This window comes from Colletotrichum destructivum, chromosome 6 (assembly GCF_034447905.1).
Source record: "Colletotrichum destructivum chromosome 6, complete sequence".
Taxonomy (NCBI): domain Eukaryota; kingdom Fungi; phylum Ascomycota; class Sordariomycetes; order Glomerellales; family Glomerellaceae; genus Colletotrichum; species Colletotrichum destructivum.
Genome location: NC_085901.1, coordinates 1,332,607 through 1,351,065, shown reverse-complemented (window position 1 = coordinate 1,351,065; position 18,459 = coordinate 1,332,607). Strand labels below are relative to the sequence as shown.

Here is an 18,459-nt window from a genome sequence, read left to right as displayed (position 1 = left end):
AAGCAGTTGAGCAGTTGGGAGGCGATCAAAGACGGGTTTTGTTTCTGCACACTCAACCTGTCAACTCGCCCAACATGCCTTCCACTTCGTCAGGGCGTATCACAAAGTCCCACAAGGGCAAGTTCTCGACTCCTCACCAAAAGAACCACCGGTGGGAGTCTTTCGCGACAAAAATCTCGAAACTAAACGCGCTCGATCCCCTGCGAAAAGTTCGTCGACACGACCTCGATGCCGAAGACCTCGAATCCACAACCTCCTACTTCCGCAATGGCCTGCAAAGATGGGGTGAGCTCAACGTCTCCAAGGGCTTCAACGACTTCAAGAGGCAAGCGTTGCCCGTGAGCGAGACTCTTGCCCAGATTCTGCACTTCGAGGAGAAGATTTTCGCCTTGCTGGAGGAATCACTGGCGAAACAAGACAAGGAGGCACTGGAGCCGGTGCTCGAACTCCTTACAGCGTTTGCGCATGATATCGGCACGCGGTTTGAGAAGTACTATGCGAAGTCTCTGGATCTCATCATCGCCATCGCGGGCAAACCCCAGGACGCCGACGTTATCGAATGGACCTTTGCCGCCCTCGCTTTCCTCTTCAAATACCTGTCGAGGCTTATAGTGCCGAATTTGCGCCCAACGTACGATGCCGTGGCGCCGCTCCTGGGCAAGGCTCGCCATCCCCCTCACATTGCGCGCTTCGCCGCCGAGGCGATGAGCTTTCTCATCAAAAAGGCTGCTGCGCCAGCAAACCGAGAGACTGCTCTTATCGACATCGCCAGTCACGCAAGGGATGACCTCCGAAGTATGGTCGGCGAGCGCCAATTCCAATTATACCAAGACGGTCTTATGACCATGTTCGCCGAAGCGATTAAAGGCCCCGGTCAAACTATCCACTCGACCGGTCCGGCCGTTCTCGCAGCGTTGATGAAGACGATACCTGAGACAGAAGCAGATCTCACGCCGAATACCACCTGGACCGATCTCGTTTGCGGTGTTTTGACCAGCATTACCCACCACTCCAACGACGAGGACCTTGCTCCTGTTTTGGATGCGATGCAAGAACAAGTACAGGAAGCTTTGAGCGGGTCTAAGCCCGTCAAGGCGTGGAGGTTTGTCCCCCTGATCCGGGTTCTTGGCACGGCAGCTGGTGTGCGACACGGATCTCGAGTAAGCAACTGGAATGCTATGGTTGAGAACCTGACCGCGATGTTGGATTCGATGGCGCAACACGCCCCTGAGGTAACGGAGGACAAGCTGAGTCTTGTTTGGAAACACGTGATTGTCAACGCTGCCATTGTCTGGCATCAAGCGCCGATAGATGCCCTGATTCCCTCGATCAAGGACTTCATGACTGCCCTCCAGAGGGAGCGGCTTATGAGATGGTACATCCCCTTCTGTGCCTACTTCTCCAACCTCGACTCGACGCGGTTCCGAAGTCTCTTCCAGACATACTTCCAAAGGTAAGCGCAGCCGCTTTGCAATCAAGTAGGCATGAGCTCACGCGAGACAGATTTATTGTCAGCCACTGGTCCGACGGCCGTAATGAGGACATGCTCTGTGTTTTCTTACCGCGTATGGTCCAAAATGGTAGTCTACCTCATCCGGGTGGGAAAGAGACTTGCAACCTTCCGCGAAGCTGGCAGGACCAGATCGTGTCCAAGTTTGAGCGCCTCGAGGCATCTCCTTTCCCCGAACGCGGAGCGTATGACAAAGATCCCCAGACATGGCGTGACAGATGCCTGCCGAAGTACTCGGCGTTGCTGGATCTGCTCTTCTCTACGACCGTCCACCCTTCGGCCAACGCCAAGATCGCGGAACTCCTGCTTCGGAAGTTGAGGCTTGCACTCAAGCCTTCGTCCACGCTGGCGTCCGACGAGGTGCATTTCAGTATCAGTCAAGGCTTCCACGCCTACTTGCGCATGAGCAAAGCGGCAGGCCCAGTCGACCCTGCATTGAACCCGCTTCTCCGAGCTGCTCTGCCCAGATTTAGCCGTTCAGTAGGCTTTTTGGAGGCATATCTCACTTATACCGAGGCCACAAAGAGCCAGCCACTGCTTGCCGAACGCCAAAGTAGCGACAGCAGCGAGAGCTCGGCCGAAGAGGATCCTGTTGTTCAGGCGCTCATCGAGAATCTGTCGGCTCCTTCTCACGAGCTTCGTCTCGCGTCACTCAAGATCCTCCAACAATTCGACTCAACCCCGGATGAGCTCCAGTGCCACACCCTCATGCTGGATATCGAACAGACAGCTATGGACTTGTCCAGCCTGAGAAACGTTGCCATGCATCTCCGCAAACTCGGTCAGAACTACTCACAGTTGAGCGAGAACTCGTGGTTGGCCAAGGCAATCCCCTCCTTCATGTTCGGCATGTTGACAATCAAGCTCTCGCCTCTGTGGGATGACACTATCACCGCACTCAAGCTTGTTGGCGAGTCCAAGAAGGGCGAGGAGGCCATTACTGCGACTGCCTTCAACTGGCTAGAAACACCCTCCCCCAGATGGTCTGGGCCAGGTGGCCAGCCCACGCTCCAGAACCGCCAAGCAATCACCGACTTTGACTGTCGACATGTGCAACAGCTCTGGGGCATGGCAGATCATGTCGAGGAGGTGGTGAACAACGCCACCGATCTCATGCTAAAGTCATTTGACGAACAACAACAGACTGTCGACGCTCACGCCAGTAATGCGCGTGCGCAAGCTCTGAAGGTCCTCACCGCTATGCCTCACTTCGCGGAGAAGCGTTCCCGCAAGCTTGTGCCGTCCTTCTTGGCCTGGGCCGATGACGGTGAAGACACTTCTGACAGCCAAGAGGATGAGGATGTCCAGATCAAGGGCGAAGACTGGTCGCTCCAGGACCGCAAGGCGCTCATTGGTGTCTTTGCTCTCTTCATCAACCCCAAGGTACTCTATCAGAACGAGAGGGTGTACCGCGCCCTTCTCCATCTTATGGAAAACGGTGACGTGGAAGTGCAGAAGCTGGCCCTGAAGGCCATTCTCGCATGGAAGCAGGATGGCGTCCGGCCCTACCAAGAAAACTTGGAGTACCTCCTTGACGAGGCCAGGTTCAAGAACGAACTCACCGTCTTCCTTCAGGGAGAGTCGACCATCCGACCGGAGCACCGCGCAGAGTTGATGCCTGTTCTCCTCAGACTCTTGTACGGCCGCACTATCTCGAAAAAGGGTGTTTCTAGCGGCCGCCATGGTCTGCAGGCTACCCGTTTGGCCGTCCTGAGAAATCTTAACGTAGAAGACACGGGCAGCTTCTTGGACATCGCCATCGGTAGTCTGAAGGGTGCTCGCGTTATCGACGAGTCCGGCTTCCGCGCCAGCTTGTTCGACAAGGAGATCCTCCATCCCCGCAAGCAGCTAGGTTTCATGAACATGATGCTGCCCCTCATTAACGAACTCGGCGCACATGTTGGTCCTTACGTCGAGAGACTCCTCCACCCGATTCTCTACTGTCTCATCTTTGCTTGCCGACGACTCCGAGAGTCTGCCGCTGAATTGGACGAGGATGCCGAAGAAACGACCGAAGCCTCCCAAGAGTCTATGCTCAAGGTCATCCGGACCACCGGTCTGAAGTGCTTCATCACACTGTTCCGCAACGCGCAGGACTTCAACTGGTCTCCCTACTCGGAGCCTATCGTCAACGAGGTCGTCACGCCCAGAATCGACAAGCTTCCCGTCGAGACGGCTCAGTCGGTATCCAGCATCATGCAGCTTCTGTCGACCTGGTCTCAGCTCCCCAGGGCTGCACTATTCATTTCAATCAACAACCAGATCCTGCCCAAGGTCATTGAGTGTGTTTCCGTACCCAAGGGCAAGGAGAATGTCAAGGTATTTGCTTTGAGTATCGTCCGCAACCTCGTCAAGCTAGCACAGGCTCCTGCCCAGGAGTCCGAGTTCAACGAACTCATCCGCGCCGAGCTTCTGGATGCCAATATGGAGTTGATGCTGAAGACGATCACTACCACACTGGAGACGCTCACCATGAGCAACGAGCTCCTCGAGGCCTGCATCGAGACCATTGTGGAGCTGTCTCCGCTTGTTGAGACCTCTGCGAATGTGCACGAGACGCTCAAGATTGCTACGTTCCTTCTAAACCAGCCCCCTAGAAGAGTCAACCCCAGAGCCAAGGGCAAAATCCTGCTCATCCTCGAGCGCTTTATCACCATTCTTGGCTCCGAAGAGGCCGAGGAGAAGACGGCTGACATTGCCATCTTCGAGACCCTGTCTTCCCTCTTCAGTTACTTCAAGGACAGGGACAACAGACAAGCCTTAGCCCGCGTTCTCGCCGCCCTCGCCGAGAAGGACGACACGCTTCAGGAAGTTGCCGAAGTTTGCAGTGACCTCAACTCTTTCGCGAAAGACCGCATCGACGAGCCTGACTACGACAAGCGATTGGTGGCTTTCACTCGAATCACCAACAAGGAAACCCCTTTCACTGTGAAGCAATGGCTTCCTTTACTCCACAACTTGATTTACTACATCCGCTCGGATGAGGAGTATGGTATCCTCGCCTCTAACTCTGCAGACAGCCTGCGCAAGTTCATCAGAGAGGCGGCTTCCTGCGCAGATGAGGCTGCAAAGGCCGGTTTCGAATCCCATCTGAAGACCATCCTGTTGCCCTCCATCTACACGGGAGCTCGAGAGGAGTCCGCCACCGTCCGGCGAGAGTACCTGAGAGTGTTCGGCTATCTTCTCTCGCAAATGCCCACGTGGGAGCTCGTGGCTGACATGAATGGACTCCTGGTCGGCGATCTTGACGAGGAGACGTCTGAGCTGCCCTTTTTCTTCAACATTCTCAGCCCGGCAACCTCACGACAGCTCGAAGCTATCCGGATGCTCGACACCGTCAACGACAGCTCGGAAATTGGCAGTCAGAACCTCAGCCAGTTCTTCATCCCCCTTCTGGAGCATTTTATCTTTGGCCGTGCAGAAGGAAGTGATGACCAGGGCCTGGGCGCTCAAGCAACGGTCACGATTGGCAATTTGGCCCAGTCTCTGGATTGGAAGCACTACCGCGTCATCCTGCAGAGATACATTAGCTACGTCGAGTCCAAGCCCGACAACCAGAAGCAGGTGATCCGACTCCTTGCCAAGTTCTGCGACGCCCTCATCTTCGCTGTTGAACAGAAAGCCGCCGAGCCAATGCAGGTGGACAGCGTGGAGACAACCTCATCTTCCGGCAAGAGACTCGTGCTCACGACACCCGCGCAAGATAAACTCAGCAAGGATGTCAACAACCTCTTCCTGCCTTTGCTGATCAAGCATCTGCACGAGAAGGACGAGTCCGAGGTCAGTTACCGTGTGCCGGTCGGTGTTATCATCGTCAAGCTTCTTAAGCTTTTGCCGTCCGAAGAGATGGGCCAGAAGCTTGCTGGTGTTCTTACCGACATCTGCCACATTTTGCGAAGCAAGTCCTGGGATGCTCGTGAGATGGCCAGAGACACTCTTGTTCAGATTGCCTCGGTGCTGGGCCCGACCTACTTCGGGTTCATCTTGAAGGAGCTGCGCGGCGCTCTCAAAAGAGGTTACCAGCTCCATGTCATGTCCTACACTCTTCACTCAATGCTTCTCAAGGTCATCCCCGAATACCAACAAGGTGACCTCGATTACACTCTGCGGTCCATCGTGGCAATCATTATCGACGACATCTTTGGTGTCATTGGCCAAGAAAAGGATGCTGAGGGTTACATCAGCGAGATGAAGGAAGTCAAGGCCAGCAAGAGTCAAGACTCCATGGAGCTCATCGCCAAGTCGGCCTCCATCAGCCAGCTTGTCGTCCTTGTACACCCCTTGCAATCCCTCCTCATGCAGAAGGTTGATCTCAAGCTGGTTCGCAAGATCGACACCCTGTTGGCGAGAATAACCGCCGGTCTCCTGCAGAATCCCGCCTCAGAGAGCCGTGACACACTGGTCTTCTGCTACGAAGTGATTCAAGAAGTCTACAAGAACCAAAAACCCGAGGTGCAGCCCAAAATCGACTACCGTCTGAAGAAGTACCTCTACCAGAAGGGCGTCAAGAAAGACAACCACGGTACAGCCGGCAAGTACACCTTCAAGCTCGTCAAGTTTGCCTTCGACATCCTGCGGTCTGTGTGGAAGAAGTACGACAGCCTCCGAACCGCTGCGAACATTGCTGGTTTCGTCCCCATTCTCGGTGACGCAATTGTGGGTGGCGAGGAGGATGTCAAGACTGCAGCCTTCAGACTTCTCACGGTTCTGGCCAAGGTTCCCTTTAACAACGACGAAGATGTTCAGCTGTACAAGGTCGCGGCCAAGGAGGCGACGAAGAGCATTTCCATGTCGACCTCGACCACCACCGAGCTTTCCCAGGCTGCTCTGAAGCTGCTCTCGGTTGTGCTGCGTGAGCGCAAGGATATTCCTGTCAAGGACGCGGCGATCGATATGCTGCTCGGCAAGCTGAAGGATGATCTGACAGAGACCCTTTACCGTCATGTCACATTCAACTTCCTCCGATCCGTGCTCGAGCGCAAGATTGAGACTGCGGTCGTCTACGACACACTCGACTACGTGGGCACTGTCATGATTACTAACGACGACAAGGATACCCGGGACCTGGCAAGAGGAGCGTTCTTCCAGTTCCTCAAGGACTACCCGCAGAGGAAGGCTCGCTGGGTCAAGCAGCTCAACTTTGTCGTCGCCAACCTGACGTACGAGCGCGAGGGTGGCCGTCTGTCCGTCATGGAGGTCGTCCATCTCCTGCTCATGAAGTCCGCGGATGACTTTGTCCAAGAAGTCATTTCCACTTGCTTCTTGCCTCTCGTCATGGTGTTGGCCAACGACGACAGTGAGAAATGCTGCCTTGCTGCCGGCGAGCTCGTCAAGGAGATGTTCCGCAAGGCCGACAAGGAGAGGACGCAGAACTTCCTGACGCTTCTCCGGTCGTGGGTTGAGCAGGAGGACAACCTTGCGGTGACGAAGCTGTCGTTGCAAGCCTTTGGCTTCTTCTTTGAGGCCAAGGAGCCTTCATCTAAGCACAAGAAGGAGCTGGAGCTGGTTCTCGGCAAAATCGGAGACATTGTCGGGACTGGCGACATCCGCGTTGCCGACGAGGAACTCATCAACACCGTTCTTCACGACGTCCAGATCCTCACGGAGAAATACCCGGCAAGATTGCTGTCCTCTGAGTCAAAGGAGCTTTGGGGAGACGTACGTGGCTGCCTGATCCATCCCGAGAACTCGGTCAAACTGAGCACCACCAAAGTGCTGAGCACATTCCTTGCGGACTACGCCGGCAAATCCAACAAGTCGGGAGAGGCACTCAAGGGATCGCATGGCCTGGATCTTGAGGTCGAGGACCTCGAGGAGCTGGTCAGGGTGACCCTGTACGCTCTGAGAACCCCCGAGATCGAAGACGCGCTCGCCGCGGAGATTACGCAGATCCTCATCTTCCTCGGTCCCCGCCTGCCTGTCAAGGTGCAGAACGTGCCCGAGGCGGAGACGCTGGGAGACCGCGACGAGACGGCGGCGGAGGAGGACAGGATCGACGAGCACCGCAAGGACCTTCAGTACCTGTTTTGGAAGCTCTCGTCGATCCTGCGCAAGGACGTCCGGCCCAAGTCGACGGCCATCACGCCCAAGACGGTGGCCATGGAGGTGCTGGAGACTATCTGCCGTCGCGTGCCGCAGGAGAACCTCGAGCCGTCGTTCAAGACGATACTGTACCCGCTTCAGAACCTCACGGACCCCCACATCCCCGTGCCCTTTTCGACGGACGACCTGTTCAAGACACGACTCGAGACGCTCAAGACGCGGGCGCATATCCTCATGGACTCGCTGCAGAAGAAGTTCGGCACGGCCGAGTACACCAAGCAGCTGCTGGCGATCAGGGAGGAGGTGCGGACGAGGAGGCAGCAGAGGTCAAGCAAGCGCAAGATCGAGGCGATCGCGCAGCCGGAGAAGTACGGCCGGGACAAGAGAAAGAAGACGGAGAGGAAGAAGGAGAGGAAGAAGGTCCGTAGCCATGAGCACAAGCAGCTCAGACAGGCGTACAAGGGGTGGTAATGATGCGAGTTTGCATGGGCCGGCGTTTTTGGGCAGGGACATAAAAAGAGGATGCGCGGGATTCTGAAAGGGTGTATTTATGTAGTACAGGGGCTGACATTGCCCATTCATATGTGAGATCTATTTCTATTTGTTTCAAGATGACCTTCCTGTTTCTTCCTTCGTGATACAGGAGAGTGATGTTATGTTGATTACCCGAAACGCCGTACTTTTATGCAGTCATTCCCCGGCGAACTGAGTGAGGCCTCTTTTTTCTTTCTTGGCCCGGAACCCCCCCGCCGGACCACATTTCACCGAAAAGTTGTTGTTGTACAGTAAGTATTATAGTCGCGTCCGATACGCTCAAGAAGAGCCGTCCTTCTTGGTATCGGGGGTGGCCTCAGCTTCAGCGGCAGCGGCGGCGGCTTCGTCAGGGTAGAACTCGATATCGCCGTCCTCGCCCAGGGTGCCTCTCTTGACGAGGCGCCCCTTCTCGCGCATCAGGTCCTCGACGGTAACCTTGCGGTCGCCAAAGATGCCCAGATGGTCGCTGATGACGTGGCGGTTGCGACACGAGGGGCAGGTGATGAGGACAGAGCCGTGGTGGTAGCCCTGCTTGGAGACCTTGTGGCGGGAGCGGGTGTCGCAGGGCACGCAGGTGAAGTCGAGCTGGTAGTGCGGCGACGCCTCGAGGCGCATCTGGGCGGGGGACTTGGCCTCGGCGTCGCGCGTGGCTTTTGGTTTCGGGATCGCGTGTGCGAAGCGCGCGGCGACGGTGGGCTGGAAAGGTTGTTGTTGGGCCTGCAGGGCCTGGAGGATGGGGCTGCTACGGTTGAGTGGCGATGCGCCGGGGCAAGCTCGCCGCAGCATGGGCGTGAGTTTTGTGAAGGGCGAGCGCGAGGCCATTGTGGTATATCTTCGATATATGGAATAAATAGCAGCGCGGATGTACGGTGGTGGTTGTGGTGGTTGTGGTGGTGGTGGTGGTGGTGGTGGTGGTGGTGGTGTTTGCTGTAGGACTTTTGAAAGAGTTGAGCTGATCTCGAACGGGTCTGGGAATGCCGTCATTTTCCTCTTCAGTGCCCAGAATTCAGAAAACAAGTGGACAAAAAAAAGAAATAGACGCCACATGTGGCGCGTGAGCTGTTACACCCAGCGGAGACTTACAAACGAATCAGGGTCCTAAAGTCCTAGCGTTCCTACATGAGCCAGGATGAGGGACCGAATTGATTGGATATAACCCCCAGGTCGCACCTTCCGCCTTGCGGACCATGCCGACTTGGGGGGCGGGGGCAGCGCAGCGTAGCCTTGCCCGTTTGCTCCGCAGCGCACTGGAACACTTACATCTCTCTCTCTCTCTCGCTCTCTCCTTTCCCTGCGATGATGTCTTGAATTGTTATATCCCAGCTCTTCGGACCTTCCTGCCTCGGCCACCCCTTTCCACGCTAGGTAGCCAGGCAGCGCGCCTTCCGTTTTGTTGCCTCTTCACCGACCCACGCACCTACCTACCTACCCTACTGCGATTCCGAGTTGCCTGCGCGCCCTGTTGCCTTTTTACATAATTTCACCACACTTTCTCGGACGGAAAGCTACCCCGCCGCCACCGACTCAGGCAATCCCACGATAGCTTTCTCGACCTGAAACGGCTGCCCACCACAACCGATCTTTGCAGAGATATCCCTCAAGAGATTTTACCGGACAGATACACGTACGCAGACGATGATTTCTGGCAGAGGTGGAGGAGGTACGGCCATGCGGGCCGGACGCATTCGGCCTCCGCGCCGCCCAGGTCGCGTAAGTTGCATAACCCATCCGAACATGATTTGACCGAGTGTTGGGCTTCAGAGCAGTCTGGTATTGCCTGTACTGCCGTCGTGGGGGCTCAGGCTCCACTGGCGATGTGTGTCATGTTCCAATTTGCTCGTTGCGACGACTCCGGCGTCTAGTTCTGTGGCTCGATTCCTCATCTTGTCGGGCCGTTGCTTTGTTACAGCCCGGGGTGTCGGGGACCTCAAGCTACCGCCAGTCATAAGAACGTCAATACCTAGAATGCGTGCTAATCGTTTGACAGCTCACATCAGGCATCGATACCAGCGACTTCGAGCAGTGTTGGGAGACTCTCAAGCAGGCCCTCACAGACATCCACGACCAGAACTGCAGCACGCTGTCGTTCGAGCAGCTCTACCGGGCGTCTTACAAGATAGTACTTAAGAAAAAGGGGGAGATGCTTTACGAGCGGGTGAAGCAGTTCGAGGAGCAGTACTTCTCCGACCACGTTATCCCTACCATCGAGCGCCTGGTCACGGCCAACCTGGTAAGCGCCGCTATGGGTGGCGCGGCCACCTCGGTCAACGAGCGCCGCAAGATGGGCGAGATTTTCCTTGGAGGCGTGCGAAAGTCCTGGGACCACCACAACACTTCCATGAACATGACGGCCGACATTCTCATGTACCTCGACCGGGGCTACACTCAGGATGCTCGCAAGGCGTCCATCTACACGGCCACAATTGGCCTGTTCCGTGATCATATCCTGCGTGCGTCGCTCAACTCGAGTGGGCAATACACCGTCTTCGACATACTCAACTCGGTCATCCTTGACCACATCAACATGGAGCGTGATGGTGATACGATTGACCGCCACTTGCTGCGCAACATTGTTCGAATGCTGGATTCCCTCTATGAATCAGACGAGGAAAACGAGGCCGAAAAGCTGTACTTGACCGTCTTCGAGCCCGAGTATCTCCAATCCGAGCAAGAATACTACAAGCGCGAGTGTGAGCGGCTGCTCCGCGACGCCGACGCCGGCGCATGGCTGCGACACACCCAGCGTCGGTTGCAGGAGGAGAACGACCGATGCGACACCACCATCCACTATGAGACAAGAGAGAGGTCCATCAAGGTTGTCGAGGAAGAGCTCATTTCGGCCCATCTGGACGACTTCTTGAACCTCGAGGGCAGTGGCTTGAAGTCTATGGTCAACTATGACCGCGAGGAGGAGCTGTCCATTCTCTACCAGCTGGTATCGCGGGTCGACTCTAAGAAGGCGTCCCTCAAGAAGATCCTGTCTGCGCGTGTGGTCGAACTTGGCCTTGAGATTGAACAGATGCTCAAGGATACGAACTTTTCGGCCGCCACTGCACAGGCTGACGGGGAGGAGATTGATGGTGGAGAGAAGGCCAAGGCGCTGAGCTCATCCGCCCAGCAGACAGCTGCGGCTATCAAGTGGGTTGACGACGTCCTTAAGCTCAAGGACAAGTTCGACAACTTGTGGATCAAGTGCTTTCAGCAGGACCTCATTATCCAGACTGCACTTACCAAGAGCTTTTCCGACTTCATCAACATGTTCACCAAGAGCTCCGAGTATGTCTCGCTTTTTATCGACGACAATCTTCGACGCGGCATTCGAGGCAAGACCGAGACCGAGACCGAGGAGGTTTTGGAGAAGGCCATTACCGTGATCCGCTACCTCTCGGACAAGGACCTCTTTGAGCGGTACTACCAGAAGCACTTGGCCAAGCGTCTCCTCAACAACAAGTCGGAGAGCCACGATGTTGAGAAATCGATGATCTCTCGTATGAAGCAGGAGCTTGGCAACCAGTTCACCGCCAAGTTTGAGGGCATGTTCAGAGACATGGAGTCATCTGCCGAGTTGACGTCAGGCTACCGGGACCATATCAAGGGCCTGGGCGATGTATCGCGCAAACAGATCGACCTTGCTGTCAACGTCTTGACGACCAACTCATGGCCTCCCGAAATCATGGGCCGCACATCGCAGTTCTCCGAGGGCGGTGGTTGCATATTTCCCGAGGAAATCAAGCGTCTTCAGGAAAGCCTTCTCAAGTACTACCTCACCAATCGCAGTGGCCGCAAGTTGACTTGGCTTGGATCGACTGGCAGTGCTGACGTCCGCTGTGTTTTCCCCGCCATACCTGGTGGTAAGGGCCCTCTGGCTCGTGAGCGAAAGTACGAGATCAACGTTCCCACATACGGCATGGTCGTGCTCTTGCTCTTCAATGAGCTGGAGGAAGGCGAGGAGCTGTCTCTCGAAGAAATCCAAGCCAAGACCAACATCCCTTCTCAGGACCTTGCCAGAACCCTCACTTCCTTGTCCATCGTCCCCAAGGCCAGAGTGCTGGCCAAGGAGCCCGCCACCAAGAGCATCAAGCCCGGCGACAAGTTCAAGTTCAATCCATCCTTCGTCAGCAAGACTGTTCGGATCAAGGCGCCCATCATCAACGCCACCAGCAAGGTCGAGGGCGACGAGGAACGGAAGCAGACCGAGGAGAAGAACAACCAGACCCGAGCCCATGTCATTGACGCCGCACTTGTCAGAATTATGAAGTATGTATCCCTGTGTCACTCGCTGTCTATGCTGCCGTTGCTAATCATGTTCCAGACAACGCAAGGAGCTCGGCCATTCGCAGCTCATTACCGAGGTCATTGACCAGCTCAGCAGCCGCTTCAAGCCTGAGATCAGCCTCATCAAGAAGCGAGTCGAGGATCTGATCGTGCGCGAATACCTCGAACGCGTCGAGGACACATCGACACCGACGTATCGCTACCTCGCCTGAGAACGCCAGCGACTTACTACCTTTGCGATATGAACGATGGATACGACTGTCATGAAACGGGTAGAGGGGGGCATCTAGGGCTGCATAACGGAGGCTTACGGAATTTATTCTACCATGCATGGCGTTTTCAGGGGGCGGTATGGCTGAGAAACTACACTTTTGACATCTTTCCGAAAAAGAGGGCGGCGGTGTCTCGGGGAAGGCGGAACGGGACGCATGCACAGAGCATGTATCATTACGCCCATTTTGTGCTCTGGACGAGCGAGGTTTGTTGTGGTTCTTCAAGGGGCCAACGGAAAGACGAGGCTTGTGGTCATTTGAGCCGACCTGGTTCGGACGTTGTGGGTATGAGACCCAGGCAGGGCAAGGGTGGTTCTGTATATACCTCGTTTCTTTCGCATGTACAGAGGTTTAGGGATACTGACTAGGTATTTATAGCTCGGAAACCTTTCCCATTTCTTTAAGGGAAGTGAAACATTGCGGCTGCAAAGCGCCGGTCTCTCGCTTCATGCTAATCGGGTCCTATTTCAAGTTTCTCACCATAATGGCCGTCCGGCTTGGTCCAAGAAACACCATAGTGAGAATATCCGGTTCTTTTCATCCACGGGGAAGACGATCAAAATCGAATAAGGAACGGAGACGATTGTCACGGTTGCGATGCTCATTAGACATGCTCCTCTCTCACTCTATTGAAACGCCAATGGGGAATCAAATCACTGAAAGCTCAAAGCCGGCCCCCTCAATCCCGGAACTCCTTGTAGAACTCGCTGCACAGAAATAACACGATGCCAGAGGAAGTGCTTCATCTCCTCTCCTTCTCCTTGGGCTCGACGATGGGTTTCGCATCGACGATCTTGAGCCACTCTCCGTTAAAGGCGTTGATGAGCCAGTTGCTCAATTCTGTTCACGCGGTTGGTTAGTCATCTTTTATTGTCCGAGAGGAGGAAAGTCAGAGGGCAGGTGACGAGACTTACTATCGTAGACAATCCTGTTGGCGCCGTGGAAATAGATGCCGTGGTCGCTATCGGGGAAGACGTGGACGTCGTAGTTCTCTACACCCTCGAGGTTGAGCTTGTCGAGGAGGGTGAGGGTGCTCTGATAGTGGACGTTGTCGTCGGCGACGCCGTGCATCATGAGCCAGCGGACGTTGCCCGCGAGGGCCGAGACGTTGGAGATGGCCGTCTGGTCGTAGCCGGACGGGTTAAGCTGGGGCGTGCGCATGTAGCGCTCTGTGTAGATGGAATCGTAGAAGCGCCAGTCCGTGACGGGGGCGACCGCCATGCCGTAGCTGAAGGTCTCACCAGCATCCATCTCGAGCGTCTTGAGGGCGTTGAAGCCGCCATAGCTCCACCCCCAAATTGCGATGCGCGCTGCGTCAACGTACTTCTTGGCAGCCCATATCTTGGCGGCAGCGATCTGGTCGTGGGCCTCCCAGTGGCCGAGCTGGTCGCGGATGAGCACACGGTTCTTGCGACCAATGAAGCCAGTGCCGCGGCCGTCGACGGTGACGACGATATAGCCGAGGGCCGAGGCGACGTAGGACTGGAAGTCGACCGAGAACTTCTTGTTGACACTTTGGGAGCCCGGGCCCGAGTACTGCTGGAACAGAACTGGATACCTCTTCTTCTCGTTGAAGTGGGGAGGGCGGCGCTCGACGTAGTTGAGCTCTACGTCGTCCACCTTAATGGTTCCGTACTTGAGAATCGGGAGCTCGTACTTCTTGGCATTCACAGCGAGCTCCTCGTTCTTCTCGATGATGTGCTCGTAGCTGGTGGGGTTGCTGGGCGTGCTAATGACCTTTTGCCAGGGGATCTTGGGGCCTTGGTATGTCAGAAGGCTGAAGCCGGCGCCGCTGGAGAAGGAGATGTCGTAGTAGCTCTCAAACTTGGTGTCCGTGAACGGCTTGAGGTCGGACCCATTGAGGTGAACGCTGTAAACGTGGCGCTGGATCGAAGATTCCTGGGTCGAAACGAAGTACACCAAGTTGTTCTTCAGATCAACTGCCGAGGGCCCGCCTACAACCTCCCAGTTGCCGCCGGTGAGATAGACGGGCTCAGGGTTGTCCATAGGTGAGAAGTACGCAATGTGATCACCGTTGTCGTGGACCACGGTGTCGATATAGCCATCCTCGGGTCGTCCATTGGCAGGATCGGCGGGAATGAACTGGGTCTCGTGAGATATCTCAAACCAGCCACCGTCGAGCTTGCCCACGTCAATGGTGTTGACCGTCTTGCCGGTACGAGCGACGACATCAACGAGGACGACTCGCATGATGTCACTCACGCGGTTGGTCTCCTTGATCAGGACCTTGTTACTGGCCCAGAGGACCATATTGATGAGTCTGTCGTCATCCGCGAAGCCGCCTTCGATATCGACCGAGAAAACATCGCCGCGCTCGACGTCGTAGAAGAGAAGGTCTACGACGGGGTTGTGGCTGCCAGCACGGGGGTACTTGATGCGCTTCTCATCCGGGTACGTCTCTTCGCCGGGAGGCTTTTCCTTGCCCGAGGGCCGCGATACGAAGTACTGCAAAGGGTACTCTGGGACGCCCGTCTCGTTGGTTCGCAGGAATGCGACGTACTTGCCGTCCTCCGAGTACCAAGTGGCGCTGTTTCCAGCAAACACTTCCTCCTCGTAGACCCAATCGGGGATGCCATAGAAATACTCGGGTCCGCCGTCCTTTGTGATCTGCGTGACCTTCTTGTCGCCATCCAGTTTCCTCAAGAAGAGGTTGTTGTCTCTGGTGAATACAACGGCATTACTCTGGGGGCTCCAGGTGGCGAGCTGTACCCGGCCTTCGGGGTGCTCGGGATCAAGGGCCTCGGCGGTTTGAGTTTCGACGTCAAAGATCCAATACAGCGCCGTGAAGGAGTGGCGCCAGTTGCGGTTCCGATCGGTCGAGACAAGGACCTTCTTCATGTCCTTACTCGGGCGGCCGTCGGCGGGCGTCAATTGGCGGCCATTGACATCAATCCAGGGATTCTTCATCAAGGTGCGACTCTGGACAACATCGGCCGCGACTTCACCGTCCGTCTTGGCGGACCTCACGTCCTCGACGACGAGATAGTCCTTGCCCCGCGCACCCTGCTCGAGGAGCAACCCGTCTTCTCCGTTGGGACCCTCAATCCAGCTTATCGAGTGGGAGTTTGGGTACCAGAGGCCGGTCATGACCTGGTCCAACGTCACGGGTTTTCCGGAGCCGCGCGAGGTAGCGGACGGATCATGTTCAACGGTACTCCCGTGCCTGTACGACTTGTTGGACAAAAAGACAAAGAGGGCAGCGCCCCATGCAAAAACGAAGGCAGCGCCAAGGATTAACAGTCCCTTTTTCAGCCCGCGGTCCATGCCGACGCGGCGCATTATGCCGGGAGACGCCAGGAAGGGGCCTGTCTCAAGGTCATTTGCGTCGGACTCCTTATAGTCGTCCTCGTCGTCGTCGTCGTCGGGATGGTCGGCATAGCCGCCGGCAGCGGCGGACGGGGCGCGGCGCCTCTGAGAGGAGGAGTGGTAGCTCTTCTCATTCTGCTCGTGCAGACGTTCGAAGACGAGGCTGGTGGTGGAAACGCTCGAGAGGGAGGATTCGTGGGACATCCTGGGGTCCTCGGCGGTCGATTGGGGTGGCTGGCCTTCCATTGTGCAAGAGAGGGACGGGGACTGATATGCAATCCTGTTGGGATTCTTCGGGAGAGATTGTGTGCCAACGCAGATACAACCGTCAAAGCAGAAATAGAGATGGGATTGAAACTAGGTGGACGGCGCAAGGACTTGAAACGGCATGCTGTCTCGAGGCAGCTTCAGTCCTCTTTTGGATATTGGGGACACGACGACGGCAACGACTCCCCATGGACCGGCGGCCGTCGGGGGTTTTTTGGAGAGGACGAGGGTCGAGGGTCGGGGGTCGAGGGGGTCGAGGGTCGTGGATGCTGGAAAGGTTGATTGTATTGTGTATGTTGTATGAGCGAAGAGCGAGTCAAGACCGAACAAAGGGATTAGACTGTAATTCAGAGTACACACGTACTTACGTACACGGTATTCTCTGGAAGCTGGAGCTGTTCGCTTGGCCTTATGCGAGCTGCTCGGTGTTAGCAGTGGGACCCTCCTGACAGAGACGGCCTGGACTAGCAGTGCCACAGCTGTGGGAGTCCCCTAGCATGCCCGCAGTAGGTACATCATGCTGCAGTGAGCCTCCCCATGTTTTTGAGTTCTTGGGGGCCTAATCAACGCCTAGGTACCTCGGTATCCATGGATGCGGAGTGCGGCAGGAGTGGGCCTCTTGCCCGTTTCGACAGTCACTTTCCCAGTCAGTACCTGTCCGCCGGCCCCTGGGGGAACAGCACCGTTATCGCCTTATCCTGCCCAATCATGCTTAATTACTGGATGAAAACCTCCTGGTAGAAGGATCTCTTCAGCTTGATGCATGATGCAAGACTACCCTGTTTGTGGCAGGTCCGTGTACTGATTCCCATGTCTTCCACCAAACAAACCCATCACATTGTCCGCCGGTGCATCCAGTATCACTCACTCAGTCTTCCAGTCTGAGGGGAACATACACATAGGTTTAGATTGGATACTGGATGCAAGTCGACTCTTCGGGCGACTGCAACATGAGACGGACGTCACGAAATAGACCTGATCTTTAAGCTCTAGTGATGGTATCCAACCCCCCTCCCCCCGTATCATGCACGTGAGTATCCAAAATCCACGCATTATCGAATCACGACAAACTCGAAACAAATAGGCTTCGCTCCAACAAGACCCTGCGTGACATACCCAGACACGCATCTCTCCCTAAGAAGCAAGCTGAGGCGCGACGGCGGCGTCTTCGTCAATCTTTTCCACGACGCAGGCCGTCCCGTATGCACACGTCTGCGCGAACCCACCCAGGTCCGCCGCGTCGAACCGCAGGCAGATGATGGCGTTGCCGCCGCGCTGCTTGCACTCGCTGACCACCCTGCCCAGCGCGTCGTTGCGGCAGTTGTACAGCATTGTCGTGAACCACCGTAGCTCGCCCCCTGCCAGCGACTTGATCACCATGCCGAGGCTCGCCGCGATGTTGCGCGACCGCACCGAGAGGCCGTACACTGCGCCCAGCGTCCGCACCACGCGGTACCCGGGGATGTCGAACATTGCTGCCGGCGTGTGAGTGTCAGTCTGGCCGAATATCCTTGCTGTTTTTTTGTTTTCTTAGAGCACGGGACAAGGGGTACTCACTCGTCGTGATGACGCCGCCGGTCTCGGTGAAGCAGTGCAAGTCGGAGAGCTCGGGCGGCACGTGGGCCACGTCCTCGGACTTGACGTCGCTTTTCCTTCCCATGAAGTTCATGATGACGGGAGCTTGGTTGCCGGGGATGAGGAAGGGGGGGTGTCTAAGGATCGTTCTTAGACTGAAATATGAGACGTATTCAAAAACGTCAAAAATGGAAGCTTGTCGTGCAAGTCTGTCTGCGAGAGATGATGATTGACGTGCAATGCTGCGACTCACTCCACGAAACACGTAGACAAAAAAGCGACGGCCAGTCTCCTTTATACAACTCAGAATACAAGACGTCCCCTTAAAATCTCTCAAGCCTCTCTCATCATCGAGGACGCTCGAGGCCAGCCAAAAGACACTCGTGTAAGCCGGACATCAACGGAATCGAATCCCGCATTCAACCGGCCCCACACGGGGCTCTCTTGGGCTCTGTCATTGGCTGGCGTCCTGGGCTGAGTCGGGAAATCGTATTTCGTATCTGCATCGAAGGCAGAGACATGCGACGGACCCGGTTGATTGGTTGCCTTGGCGGCGCATCTTCCGCATGCTTTTAGCTTCTTCTTCTTCTTCTTTTTTCACTTCCTTTTTGCGTGCGTCGCAGAGACTGAGTGCATTGATCGAAGGCTGTCCCCTCA

The 18,459-nt window shown here is 55.9% G+C and overlaps 5 protein-coding genes across 5 annotated transcripts; 2 read left to right on the top strand and 3 right to left on the bottom strand.

Moving 5' to 3' along the window:
- Nucleotides 1-6: 6 nt before the first annotated feature.
- CDEST_09596 (Putative U3 small nucleolar RNA-associated protein) lies at nt 7-8,318 on the top strand. Its single transcript, XM_062925755.1, has 2 exons — nt 7-1,453; nt 1,504-8,318. The coding sequence occupies exons 1-2, from the start codon at nt 75-77 to the stop codon at nt 8,021-8,023; spliced, it is 7,899 nt and encodes a 2,632-aa protein (XP_062781806.1). The 5' UTR covers nt 7-74; the 3' UTR covers nt 8,024-8,318.
- Nucleotides 8,319-8,365: 47 nt separating this feature from the next.
- Nucleotides 8,366-8,908, bottom strand: CDEST_09595 (Putative mitochondrial import protein TIM15; the record flags this gene model as incomplete). Its single annotated transcript, XM_062925754.1, has 1 exon — nt 8,366-8,908. One exon carries the CDS (start codon nt 8,906-8,908, stop codon nt 8,366-8,368), a length of 543 nt encoding a protein of 180 aa, XP_062781805.1.
- Nucleotides 8,909-9,326: 418 nt separating this feature from the next.
- CDEST_09594 (Putative cullin protein, neddylation) lies at nt 9,327-13,373 on the top strand. Its single transcript, XM_062925753.1, has 3 exons — nt 9,327-9,796; nt 10,074-12,343; nt 12,399-13,373. Exons 1-3 carry the CDS (start codon nt 9,722-9,724, stop codon nt 12,571-12,573), a joined length of 2,520 nt encoding a protein of 839 aa, XP_062781804.1. The 5' UTR covers nt 9,327-9,721; the 3' UTR covers nt 12,574-13,373.
- A 1-nt stretch (nt 13,374) lies between these two features.
- On the bottom strand, nt 13,375-16,240 carry CDEST_09593 (Putative peptidase S9, prolyl oligopeptidase, catalytic domain, dipeptidylpeptidase IV). The gene is made up of 2 exons (XM_062925752.1): nt 13,548-16,240; nt 13,375-13,473 (listed from the first exon to the last, which is right to left on the bottom strand). Exons 1-2 carry the CDS (start codon nt 16,204-16,206, stop codon nt 13,376-13,378), a joined length of 2,757 nt encoding a protein of 918 aa, XP_062781803.1. The 5' UTR covers nt 16,207-16,240; the 3' UTR covers nt 13,375.
- An 875-nt stretch (nt 16,241-17,115) lies between these two features.
- CDEST_09592 (Putative UPF0145 domain superfamily protein) lies at nt 17,116-18,118 on the bottom strand. Its single transcript, XM_062925751.1, has 2 exons — nt 17,785-18,118; nt 17,116-17,702 (listed from the first exon to the last, which is right to left on the bottom strand). The coding sequence occupies exons 1-2, from the start codon at nt 17,894-17,896 to the stop codon at nt 17,362-17,364; spliced, it is 453 nt and encodes a 150-aa protein (XP_062781802.1). The 5' UTR covers nt 17,897-18,118; the 3' UTR covers nt 17,116-17,361.
- Between the last annotated feature and the right edge of the window lie 341 nt (nt 18,119-18,459).

Excerpts from the sequence above, each read along its gene's own strand:
- CDEST_09594 (XM_062925753.1), top strand. The coding sequence starts at position 9,722 with ATGATTTCTGGCAGAGGTGGAGGAGGTACGGCCATGCGGGCCGGACGC. Across the intron at positions 9,797-10,073 it reads CTCCGCGCCGCCCAGGTCGC|CTCACATCAGGCATCGATAC; the intron begins GTAAGTTGCATA and ends ATCGTTTGACAG. Across the intron at positions 12,344-12,398 it reads GCACTTGTCAGAATTATGAA|ACAACGCAAGGAGCTCGGCC; the intron begins GTATGTATCCCT and ends ATCATGTTCCAG.
- CDEST_09596 (XM_062925755.1), top strand. The coding sequence starts at position 75 with ATGCCTTCCACTTCGTCAGGGCGTATCACAAAGTCCCACAAGGGCAAG. Across the intron at positions 1,454-1,503 it reads TTCCAGACATACTTCCAAAG|ATTTATTGTCAGCCACTGGT; the intron begins GTAAGCGCAGCC and ends CACGCGAGACAG.
- CDEST_09593 (XM_062925752.1), bottom strand. The coding sequence starts at position 16,206 with ATGGAAGGCCAGCCACCCCAATCGACCGCCGAGGACCCCAGGATGTCC. Across the intron at positions 13,474-13,547 it reads CAACAGGATTGTCTACGATA|AATTGAGCAACTGGCTCATC; the intron begins GTAAGTCTCGTC and ends CCGCGTGAACAG.
- CDEST_09592 (XM_062925751.1), bottom strand. The coding sequence starts at position 17,896 with ATGAACTTCATGGGAAGGAAAAGCGACGTCAAGTCCGAGGACGTGGCC. Across the intron at positions 17,703-17,784 it reads CGGCGGCGTCATCACGACGA|CAATGTTCGACATCCCCGGG; the intron begins GTGAGTACCCCT and ends ACACGCCGGCAG.